General features: G+C 41.4%; 1 protein-coding gene across 1 annotated transcript in view; it reads right to left on the bottom strand.

Moving 5' to 3' along the window:
* CACNA1F (calcium voltage-gated channel subunit alpha1 F) overlaps nt 1-12,890 on the bottom strand; it is a 120,527-nt gene that overhangs the window by 67,448 nt on the left and 40,189 nt on the right. Inside the window, exons 6-8 of the mRNA XM_073642341.1 lie at nt 11,167-11,319; nt 3,487-3,683; nt 3,220-3,323 (exon numbers count right to left, since the gene is read on the bottom strand). Coding sequence (XP_073498442.1) covers nt 3,220-3,323; nt 3,487-3,683; nt 11,167-11,319 — 454 coding nt within the window. The remainder of the gene's footprint in view (nt 1-3,219; nt 3,324-3,486; nt 3,684-11,166; nt 11,320-12,890) is intronic.

The following is a 12,890-nucleotide window of genomic DNA, read 5'->3' as shown; positions in this document are numbered from 1 at the left end:
TTATCTACTCTGAGTAAAAAAAAGTAGGGCATTAAAATTCAACATGCCCGATCTGTCCCGACATCATCTTTCGGCAGAGAGTTAGGGGACCCTCATGAGAGTTGACAGGTGTAGGATTGTTTTTTGGAAAAAAAGAAGACAGGTTTCTCTAACCATTTTCAACTCTTTTAAGTGAGCTCATTTTTTTACCTTTATTGATTTTGTGATATAAGAAACTGTCAAATGGAAAAAAATTATTTTAAAATATTTTAGTTGTAGACTTGTGTAGGCGCTTGTCACTCAACAGAAATTATTTTTTTATCGGTAGAGATCCGATGTGCCAGCCATGAGAATCCTGGTACGGAAGTCCTATGCAAATCAGTCTGGAAGTGCACTGGGGGCATGTCAGTTCTCTTATGCTTTTTTTTTTAAAGTGCGTTGACACGTCCAAAGTGCACTTCCAGCCTGATTTACATGTGAATTCTATATTAGATTTCTTGTTACTGCCTATACACCCATAGCACTACTTCCATATGTAAGAACCTGCTGACCGGCTCCCCTTAAGTTTTGGAATGGGACCTGTGAAGGATATAGGAGGAGACTGAAGGTGCCTATCCGTTCTTACATTATTCTTAACTGCTCTAAGCCTTTAACAAACATTTTATCAGCTGGAAAGCCCTTTAAAGATTGCAAGTTTCAGGTTGCAATCTACACTGTTCATTCATGTTCAGACCCCCTGATATTAAAGCTGAAATATGCTATTAGGAATGACCCTCCAAATGAGAAATGCTGGATGTTAAGCCTGTACATCTAGAATGCTGTGACCTTAACTAGCTCTGATGCATCAGTACAACTTTGTTCCTGTATGGATATCTCCATTCTCTGTCCTTGGTGGAGTTTCAGAACAGCTTCATTCCTGAACTGATATCTCCATCCTCAGCCCTTTGTGGAAATCCAGCACAGCTTCATTACTGTACCGATATCTCCATCCTCTGGCCTTGGTGGAGTTCCAGCACAGCTTCATTTCTGTACTGATATCTCCATCCTCTGGCCTTGGTGGAGTTCCAGTACAGCTTCATTTCTGTACTGATGTTTCCATTTTAGGCCCTTGGTGGAAATCCAGCACAACTTTATTCTTGTACAGATAACTCCATCCTCAGCCCTGGGTGGAGTTCACCTGGTGTTGACAGGTGCTGGGGTATGTATGACTTCCCCCTTCCCTCCTGCAGTGTCTCTCATAGGTCTTCTCCTCTCTGTGTATACTGATATACCGCCTATGTAATTCACCCTACCTACAGTTCAGTCTGTGTGATCTGCCTTCTCTGAAAACTTAAATGCTTTCTTCCCTCTCCACCTTCATCCAATCCCCGCTGCTATCTTTAAAATTACCACCCCTGATGACAGGTTAGAGTAAAATGTAATTATTTTTAATGAATGTAAGCTGCAGTAAAAAAAAAAAAAGTGTATATATATATATATATATATATATATATATATATATATATATATATACACAGTACAGACCAAAAGTTTGGACACACCTTCTCATTTAAAGATTTTTCTGTATTTTCATGACTTTGAAAATTGTACATTCACAGTGAAGGCATCAATACTATGAATTAACACATGTGGAATTATATACTTAACAAAAAAGTGTGAAACAACTGAAAATATGTCTTATATTCTAGGTTCTTCAAAGTAGCCACCTTTTGCTTTGATGACTGCATTGCACACTCTTGGCATTCTCTTGATGAGCTTCAAGAGGTAGTCACCGGAAATGGTTTTCACTTCACAGGTGTGCCCTGTCAGGTTTAATAAGTGGGATTTCTTGCCTTATAAATGGGGTTGGGACCATCAGTTGTGTTGTGCAGAAGTCAGGTGGATACACAGCTGATAGTCCTACTGAATAGACTGTTAGAATTTGTATTATGGCAAGAAAAAAGCAGCTAAGTAAAGAAAAACGCGTGGCCATCATTACTTTAAGAAATGAAGGTCAGTCAGTCCCAAAAACTGGGCAAACTTTGAAAGTGTCCCCAAGTGCAGTTGCAAAAACCATCAAGCGCTACAAAGAAACTTGCTCACATGAGGACCGCCCCAGGAAAGGAAGACCAAGAGTCACCTCTGCTTCTGAGGATAAGTTTATCCGAGTCACCAGCCTCAGAAATCACAGGTTAACAGCAGCTCAGATTAGAAACCAGATCAATGCCACACAGAGTTCTAGCAGCAGACACATCTCTACAACAACTGTTAAGAGGAGACTTTGTGCAGCAGGCCTTCATGGTAAAATAGCTGCTAGGAAACCACTGCTAAGGACAGGCAACAAGCAGAAGAGACTTGTTTGGGCTAAAGAACACAAGGAATGGACATTAGACCAGTGGAAATCTGTGCTTTGGTCTGATGAGTCCAAATTTGAGATCTTTGGTTCCAACCACCGTGTCTTTGTGCGACACAGAAAAGGTGAACGGATGGACTCTACATGCTTGGTTCCCACCGTGAAGCATGGAGGAGGAGGTGTGATGGTGTGGGGGTGCTTTGCTGGTGACACTGTTGGGGATTTATTCAAAATTGAAGGCATACTGAACCAGCATGGCTACCACAGCATCTTGCAGCGGCATGCTATTCCATCCGGTTTGTGTTTGGTTGGACCATCATTTATTTTTCAACAGGACAATGACCCCAAACACACCTCCAGGCTGTGTAAGGGCTATCTGACCAAGAAGGAGAGTGATGGGGTGCTACGCCAGATGACCTGGCCTCCACAGTCACCAGACCTGAACCCAATCGAGATGGTTTGGGGTGAGCTGGACCGCAGAGTGAAGGCAAAAGGGCCAACAAGTGCTAAGTATCTCTGGGAACTTCTTCAAGATTGTTGGAAGACCATTTCCGGTGACTACCTCTTGAAGCTCATCAAGAGAATGCCAAGAGTGTGCAAAGCAGTAATCAAAGCAATATGTGGCTACTTTGAAGAACCTAGGATATAAGACATATTTTCAGTTGTTTCACACTTTTTTGTTAAGTATATGATTCCACATGTGTTAATTCATAGTTTTGATGCCTTCAGTGTGAATGTACATTTTTCATGGTCATGAAAATAAAGAAAAATCTTTAAATGAGATGGTGTGTCCAAACTTTTGGTCTGTACTGTATATATATATATATATATATATATATATATATATATATATACACACACACACACACTGTATGACTTCTGGGGTCTTGTTAGCAGCATGAACTTACCCACTCAACACACCCAAGACAAGGTTTAAGACGAAGAATGATCCGAAAATAACCAAGCTGACGAAGTATACCCAGGGAAGCTCGTGTCCCATGGCGTCCTGCATCTGTAGACATAGATGTACATGGGAACATTGGATAAAGTGAGACACATTCATTCCTTGGGAAGTGATAAACAATGAAGGGGAACTAAACGGAAACTAACGTAAAAGCGAAATGTAGAAGTGGCAGAGGGGATTGGTTTGCGGGCTTGTATGTAATATTGCTCACCCAGTAAAGAACGTCTGTCCATCCTTCCATAGTGATGCACTGGAATACAGTCAGCATAGCAAAAAAGAAATTATCGAAGTTAGTGATGCCGCCATTGGGACCTTCCCACTTCCCCCGACACTCTGTGTTGTTCAAGTGACATTCTCTCCCATGACCAGAAAAAGCGCATGGCGCAGGTTCTTCCTCTGAGACAAGGTCTAAAAGACACAAAAATAAAATTACTTTCAAGGGGTTGTCCACCTTTAAAGGCATTTCTTTTTTCTTTTTTTATATTCAATCTGTTTTATTAAACATTAATTATTGATTATTATACATTTTGCAAATCAAAAAATATATTGAATTCAAATTTGAAGAAAACATAACAATATAGAAAATGTCCACAGTTCAAATGAGATCAACTTTCAATATCAATTCACATTGTAATACCTTGAACATCATAATGCTTATGTAATAATCACCAATAAAAGGTTCTTATGTTGAGGTAACTTCTATATTATGTCTGAAGAAATCATATAAAGATTCTGTTTTCTTTTTTTTTTACTGACGTGAATGTAATGGGGCTTAAAATAAAATTTTGCCGTTGTGTTTCAACACAACTTTTGCACTGTTTGACTTCTATAGCCTCTATGTTGCACTGTCTATTGTTGGCTGCAGAATGAGTTAACTGAGAGTCCGTCAGTGAGCTCATTCTGATGGTCTGACGGGGGAACTCTTTTATCCGCCTTTTCTGAGTTCCTCTCAGCTGATTTATCACAACAGACAACATACGGTACATGGAAACAAAGAGCATGTAAAAGCTAAAGAGTGCTACATTTTTAATGAAACTCAGTTGTAAAAGTGATTTTTAGCCCCAAATACATGCATTTATGAAAAAAAATTCCCCACAGGTGGACTACTCGTTCCAGGAAACAATCAATGGTGCAGCTACAGACTGCCTGTGCTGTCACCTATTGATGGCGCTATTGTAACACTGGAAGATGCCAGACAAATCCTATGTAGAGTGAGATGTAAAAGGAAACCTGCCAAGATGTGTAGATAATAATAGAAGAAAAAGATGATGTCACAACTTCTAACCTTTGTCTCATTGTGTCATTCTCCACTCTATCACTGCGCAAATGCCTTCCTAAAAAAGTGGATCTTGACATTTCTAAAGTATTTACATTACAATGTCAGGTTTAGGGTATATTGATTTGTAAGCTCTTAAAACCACATCAAAACTTGCTTCACATTGCCATTCACACAGCAACATTTTTTTCCAACGAGGTTTTAAAAAAATTGCCACGGAAAAAAAGAAGTGTGATTTCTTTGTTGCATTTTATCATGGGATCTGCTCCAAACTTGATACTGTCAAGTCAAATGGTTGCAAAAAAACACTGAAAAAAAGCATCAAAACCCATGTCGGTACTTAAAACTTCGACACAGAACCTCATGGAGTCCACATCAGATTTTTCGGCCTCATAAAAAAAACCTTAGGCTATGTGCACACTGAGTTTTTCAAGGAATTTTTGGAGCAGAAACTGAACAGAAATTCTCCAAATCTTAAAATTAATAAAAAATGTTGAGTTTTTGTTCAGTGCCTATATGCACACAAAGTTTTTTAAGGAGTTTTTAGAGCAGAAACTAAACGGAAACTGTCCAAATCTCAAAACTTCTCAAAAACTTGGAGGTTCTGCTCAGTTTCTGCTTCGAAAACACTACAAAAAAGACTATGTGTGCCAATAGCCACTTTCTGCTTCGAAAAGTCGGTCAAAAGACTCTGTGTATACATAGCCTTACAGGGGTATTCCCATGTGTTAGGGGATAACGTACTGATCGCTGGAGGTCTGACAATCGTTCTGAATGGACCAGAGGTGTGAATTTTTGATGTCTATTGGAAATAGCCGAAATAGCGCTATGCTGTGAGTGATCGCTCTCACTTGACTGTTTGACAACTCTTTGACTACAGTTCCTAGATCAATGTTGTGAGGAGCTGGCCACTTACTGAAGACTATTGGACCAATGCACGTAGAACGGAGTCCACGGCTCTAAGGGATGCAGACTTTTTCCAACACGGAGCACCGGTTCCGTCGATCTTCTTATTGTATTTTATTAGAGATTTACTTGTTGTGTTTTATTAGTAATTTGTTTGCTCGTCAGTTCAGCTTCAGGAATCAATGTTTCCATTCAGTGACAGTAAGCAGAGGAAGACTTGCAGGATGGATCGTATGTATACATAAAGCCTGACAAGAGATTGCTAAAGGTAAAGCCATTATTCCATTAATCTCATTAGTATCACAGGAGCCTCAAGCCACTGTTCTAACAGCCACTAGTCCAATTGTGTGGATGGGGAAAGTAGACACACTGGAGCCACCACCACAGGGGGTTTCACATGCAGTCCCAGGTGAAGAGATGCTGGAATATTCTTCATTCTTTTAGCTAAAAGCAAATGTTTAAGGGGAAGGTGTGAACACTTTTGCCCACTGAGGAGGCTGATCCCATGGAGAGAGGAAAAGAAGCCACATGTTTAGTTCAGGATTTGGTGGAATGACGTCAAAGGGATAGGATCTAGGCTGAGGTCCTGGAGCCCATGGATGGATGGCCTATGGAGTTTGGAGATAGGTTGCCGACTGGGCTGGATAAACGTGCTACAGTTGTGGGATATATCGACTGGATTTGATTAATTTTCTTAAGTACTGTTGCTACTGGATATCTGTGCTTCTATCGTTTTATGTGTCGTCTGGAGGAGCGTGGAATGTGAATACAAATTACATTGGCTGGAGATACAAAATCTGTAGGCCAACCAAAAGTTGAGAGACAGTGAGTATCGCCTGGTACAAAGGCAGTGGAACTACCGCCCCGGGGAGGGGATATTGTGGACAGGGGCAATATAATTTGACCATTTACCTGGAGTTGATGTAAAACTTTGGATGTAAGGAATAAAATATTGTTGCATCGTTAACCAGCCTAGGTGATTATTACAACCCACAATCTCAGATCTACACAAAGGCACTAGGACCTAATTCAGACTTTAAAATCCTATGGAAAGAAGGGACCTGCATCTATCGTTAAAAGGGAGCCCACCAGTCCAGGTCCTGTTGCATTCAGGCGGAAAATGAATGGGAAGTTGTCTGGCCATGTGCACATCTTCCGCCATTCACTCCTATAGGACTCAGCAGCCATGACTCCCATAGACGTAAATGGAGTGCACATGTATGGACACCTCTCTATTCATTCTACACTTGGGTCTCAATAGGCAGGACAGGATGTTGGAGGACCTCCATTCTCAAGATAGTCCCAGAGAAGGGACCCCACATCTATCAGACATTTACAGCATTTCCTTTGACAAAGATGGGAATATCCCTGTAACATTTTGAGATCGCAGCATAATAATCTCATGATAACAGCCATAGTGACCAATCTGACATTTTAGGCTTAGTGCCCACAATGGAAAACTGAAGCAGAAATTTTCCTGAGCATTTCTGCATCTCCTTGGCAGAAAAACGCATGCGTTTTTTACATGCGTTTTTGACGCGTATTTGACGCGTATTTGCATGCGTATTTGCCATGCGTTTTTCCAATGCATTGTATAGGCAAATACGCATGCAGAAACGCGCAAGAATTGGTCATATCCGTATTTTTTCTGCGAGTAAAATCTGTGCAGAAAAAATAAGGACCATGTGCACAGAACTTGCAGAATGTCATAGGAAGTCATGGGATAAGGTATACAATGCGTTTCTGGAGCGTTTACGCGCTGCAAATACGCACCAAAAACGCATCGTAGGCACACAGTATTCATGGGTGGACTTTTGACTTACTTTTTTTTTTTTCATTCTATTTATTTAAAAATAAAATGCATTAAAATTAGGGGATAAGCTGAAGTAAAAAATGTGAAGCTTTTGCCGCAATTATATAAAAAAAAAGTGAAAAATAGAGAATCAATTTGCAAAGCAGCAATGGCAGGTCCTTGACTCATCTGCACTTCTACAACTACGACCCCTGTCATCCTCTTGTGTTAGGAAAGGATCGTCCATGAGGGCCGGAAAGCCAAAATCGTCAATGAATGACCCCAGTCATATCTGACACTTTATCCGGTAGTTTGTGCGCTGTCACACACAGGACTGAAGCGTCACGCCAAGGCCAAGAGCACAGAGTCTGCAGTGTAATGAGATCTGTAGCTGGCCTTGGCCTTGAGCGCCTGCTGTGGGGAGAAACATATGGTGATCGCAGGCCGTTCCACAGCTTAAGTCACATGAAATCATTCCTTCGGTTTTCTGTGAACTCAGATACACTAATCTTTATGGAGCTGCTGGTCTGAAGCATGACTAAATGAGATCCCAGATCTGCCCCGCCACAGTTAATTACACCAATACAGCAGGAGAAGAAATAAACCTTCCTTACAGCTGCATCACTCTTACATGTCTCCTTGTAAGGATCTGCCAGTCAGCACACAGTAAGACGTCATGTACGGATTATGGCACATGGAGACTATACAATAAGGAGTCATAGCCACTCTGTCCACTCTATGTGCAGCCATATTGTGCCTCCACATGGCATAGTATTGCGGTGATATTTTCCCATCTCGTGCAGAATACGCCTATGTCATGGGGGACTAAGGATGTTGTCATTCAAGAGTCAGCCAAGGAAGTTCACACTGCCCTGATCCAGCTGCCATGGAGTACCAACGTGTACACTAGACCAAAGTCCTGCAAATCTTCTTCCTCAGCTCTAGAAGTTATCAATACTTATCAGCTGGGAAGTTTTCAGGATCTTTTCTATCTATTGCTAATTTAGGGGAATCTGTCAAGGTCCCAAAGCCCCCCAAACTGACACCAGTATCCTAAAGAGCCATATTGAGTGGACACAGAAGCTATGATGTATGATGGTGAAGAAGATGTCAATCACGCAGAGTGGGCATGATTTCAGCACCCAAGGCTGGGACTAGTCCAGGGGGAATAGACGCCCCACTGGACTAGTCCTGGCTAATTAGCATATCATGAAAAAAAAAGTGTTTTTGTTACTCATAGCAGCAGAGTTTTATCACAAAACACACTTAAACCACATCGCTCTTTATGATACCGGTGGCAGTTTGGGGTACCTGACAAGTCCTTTTTAAGGTCCCCATACATCTTTGAAAGCTGTGGGCTGAACACTTATTTGCCCTACAGCTAACTCTTCCAACTCCCCCATAAATATGAACACCAAGCTCGACCGAGTGTTTTTTCAATGTGGTGAGGAGAGGAAGCTGCTGTCAGACCTCGGTATCCCCTCCCAATATTATTGGAAGAGATTCACAAGGTTCACAAACATTGTAGATGGTCGGCAAGTCCCTCCAAAATCGACGAGTTCTATGGACTTTAAACCAATGCGTATTGGGGCCTTTATACATTTTTTCAAAATATTATTAGGATACAACCTGCCCATGCTGTGTGTCTCTCTATTAGGTTGCACTTACACGTCTGCATGCCACAGTCCAAGTACGAACTGTGATTCAAGGACCGGCTGCAAGTCTCCTGACCCGAACTTGATTGCCTCATGAGACTGTTCAGTTTGGGGTCCGTGAATCATAGTCCGTACTAGGACTGTGACACGCGGATGTATGAATGCAGCCTTAGGGCTCATTCAGATGTCTGATTTTCTCGTGTACAGTGCTGCTCACCATTATTGGCACCCCTTCATTTTTTTCATAGACTGAACAATATCTTCAAAAATAAATGGAAACGTACCAAAGTGCTCAAGACTTTTTAATTAGTGGTCCAAAGTAATACAACAATAAAGCTTCCATGTTGCAATTTCAAAGACGAAACAGCATAAACAGCATGTGCAGCAATAAAAGCACCCCTAATTAATACTTGTTTGCACACCATTTGGCATTGCTGACAGCCTCCAAACGTTTCTTGTAGCCATCTACAGTATAAGCTTCTTGCACATCTCAGCTGGAATTTTCGAATTTTCTCCCACTCTTCCTTTGCGGTTTGTTCAAGCTCTTGAATGTTTGCAGGGTTCTTTTTCCCAAAAGCAGCTTTCAGCTGACCAAATTTTCTTACACTGGGTAGGACATTTCACTCTAAAATCTCTTGATAATTCTCTGATATCATGATTACTATGAAACGGTCAAGGCCTCCAGTACCAAACGCAGCAAAAAAAACCCCACAGCATTATGGACCTTCCACCATGCTTAACTGTTGGTAAGGTGTTCTTTTCCTTATAAGCTTCATTGCGCAGTCTGTAGACAAACTGTTGCTTTGCATTGCCAAAAAGCTTTATTTTTGTTTCATTTGTCCACAGAACATTTTTCCAGAAGGATTGTGGTTTGTCAAGGTACTCTTTGGCAAAGATTAGTCGTTCCTTTTTATGTCTTTTCTTCAGCAATAGTTTTTTCCTTGGCGTTCGCCCATAAAACTCTGCTTGGTCTAGTGTGTGGTGTATGGTGCTTGTTGAAACCATGACCCCAGACTGTTCCAGGTTGGCCTTCAGGTCTTTGGATGTTTTATGTGGTGTTTCTTCCACCATTTGCACCAACTTTTGAAGACATCTCTTGTCAATTTTCCTCTTTCCCCCACGTCCAGGGAGGTTCTTGATGGTGCCATGCTTGGCAAACTTCTTAATAATATTGTACACTGTTGAAACTGGGATACCAAGGTCTTTGGAGATGGCCTTATACCCTTTGGAAGTCCGGTGTTTGCTAATAATAGCAGTTCTGGTGTCCTCAAACAGCTCCTTTGTCTTCACCATTGTGACAAAGGATCAGGGCCTACCATGAGGTTTTTTTCATTGGCTAATTCATGTCACATGGGCACCAACAATCACAGCAGAATCTCTTTTGTGATTTACCACGGGCGAGTCAAAATGTGTTTCCATACTAAATTAATGGAAAGGGTGCCAATACAAGTGACACAGCAAGCTTTAGGTTTTTCTATTTTTCCCTCCCATTGTTTTTGGTTTTAAATTATTGTTTATCATTTGTTCTTTTGTATTTAACATAAGTGCTCTATACAAAAAACTGTTTCACTTGATTCATTTTTTCAGGAGATATTCCACATTATGTAGACTTCATGGGTGCCAATAACGATGAGCAGGACTGTACGAAAAAAAACGGACCGATTATTTTGATCAGACTATGATCAGAGTTTGGTCTGAGTGTCATCAGTTGTTCTTGTACGTGAAAAAATAACAAGTTTCCCCACCTTCTTTCTCCTTTCTGACAGTCCATGAAAACTGGTTCGCACTTGGATGTCATCCCAGTGCGGTCCATTTTTTTCCCAGACCCAAAGACTTGCATTGCCAACTCTCAGATCAAAACTGGACATCTCGCCGTGATTTTCTGCAGACCACTCGGATCGCAAAAAAAATCACGGACATATGAATGGCCTCATAGACTATCACAGGTATGAGTGCTATCTGTGAAAACCAAGGAAAGCACTCGTATGAGAAAATCGGACGTCTGAATGAGGCTTTAATCGGAGCACAGAGCTGTGGCCACTCTGCAGGACACTGCGTAGCCATATATTACATGAGTGCTTCTTTATGTAAAAGGGCGCCATATAACACCACATTTCTCCTGCAGTTTCAGCTTCCAGAGCCGCTAGGTCCACATTTAAAGTATGGGAAGTAGAGATAAAGCAATTTCATCCACTTAATGAGTCATAAAAGATGACACCTCGTTTGCTTAATAAAAATCTATTCTCTTTCAGCATAAAATACCTGATCCGAGGTAAAAGCAGGTTTTGTGCATCCGTCCGATGAAAAGCTCCAGCCCAATGATGGCATAAATGATGATGACAAATAATACCAGCAGTGCAATGTGAAGCAGGGGCACCATCGCTTTCATTATAGAGTTTAATACAATGTGCAAACCTGAAAAGAGAAAAAAAATATAATGGATGTAAATCACGGCAAAAGCAAAGTTAGGAGAATTCAATACACACAACATAGTGTAATGCAGCATGATGTGAGCTGAGCGAGCTGCAGCAATGAAAGCTAGGGGCGTACAGGGAACGGGAAATGGAACTGGTATATAACAAAAAATGGAAAGACTCTGTGCAATAAATTAGACTGCAGTAGGCCATGATTGTTAAAAGCTGCATCCGAGTACCATCCGTCTGCCATCTTCATGAGCGGCTTGCATTGATCGCTATTAATGAGACTCGAAGCAGCTTTCTAAGCAAAGTCATCTGTTCCTATAATGCGGTACAAATAAAGTGTACTGGACTGAGACCGCCATGCACTGGGAGCGTATACTGTACATCTGATCATTCAGGGACCAAGAGCAGAGATCAGGGAAGGATATGGCACCGTACAATGAAAGTTCACTTACACTGTAAGGGCTCATACACACCCCAGTAATATGGCTCTATTTTGTACAGAGATGTAATAGGGCAACTATAGAGGTACATGGGAGCTCTTCGATTTCCTATGGAGGCATGCAGAGCTTATTTCTCTTAGATACTGTAGGAATTCACAAACAAAATAATCAAGCGCCATTTCCTCGGATTCTACTGAATATGTACAGAGCTATACCAATATTCAAAAAGGGGTCTAAAAGTGACCCTGGGAACTATAGACCAGTCAGCTTAACGTCTGTTGTGGGTAAATTGTTTGAAGGATTTCTTAGAGATGCTATTGTAGAATATCTTAATGATAATAACTGTCTAACTCCATATCAACATGGATTCATGAGGGATCGCTCCTGCCAAACAAACCTGATGGCCTTCTACGAGGAGGTGAGCTCACAGCTGGACCGGGGAGAGTCAGTGGATGTTGTATACCTGGACTTCTCCAAAGCGTTTGATACCGTGCCACACAAAAGGTTGGTATATAAAATGAGAATGCTTGGTCTTGGGGATAATGTGTGCAAGTGGGTAAATAGCTGGCTGAGTGATAGAAAGCAGAGGGTGGTTATCAATGGAGTAAGCTCAGGGTGTGTCAGGGTTACTAGCGGGGTGCCTCAAGGGTCTGTCTTGGGCCCTATATTATTTAATATATTTATTAATGATCTAGTGGAAGGGTTGCATAGTAAAATAGCAATATTTGCAGATGATACTAAACTTTGTAAAGTAGTTAATACAGATGAGGATAGGGCACAGCTACAGGAGGATTTAGATAAATTGGGGAGTTGGGCCAAAAAATGGCAAATGGGGTTCAATGCCGATAAATGTAAGGTCATGCACATGGGAAAGAAAAACAGCAGTCACCCATACATATTAAATGGGAAACCGTTGGGGAAATCTGACATGGAGAAGGACCTGGGCGTCTTGGTTAACAGCAAATTAAATTGGAGTGCCCAGTGTCAGGCAGCAGCTGCGAAGGCAAATAGAGTCATGGCATGCATCAGAAGAGGAATAGGGGCATATGATGAGAACATTGTTCTTCCTCTGTATAAAGCGCTGGTAAGGCCGCGCTTAGAATATTGTGCACAGTTCTGGGCT

This window comes from Phyllobates terribilis, unplaced genomic scaffold, assembly GCF_046119375.1.
Source record: "Phyllobates terribilis strain yellow unplaced genomic scaffold, ASM4611937v1 Scaffold_7__3_contigs__length_470593459, whole genome shotgun sequence".
Lineage (NCBI taxonomy): Eukaryota > Metazoa > Chordata > Amphibia > Anura > Dendrobatidae > Phyllobates > Phyllobates terribilis.
The sequence above is the reverse complement of the archived record's forward strand: the minus strand, read 5'-3'. Positions and strand labels throughout refer to the sequence as shown.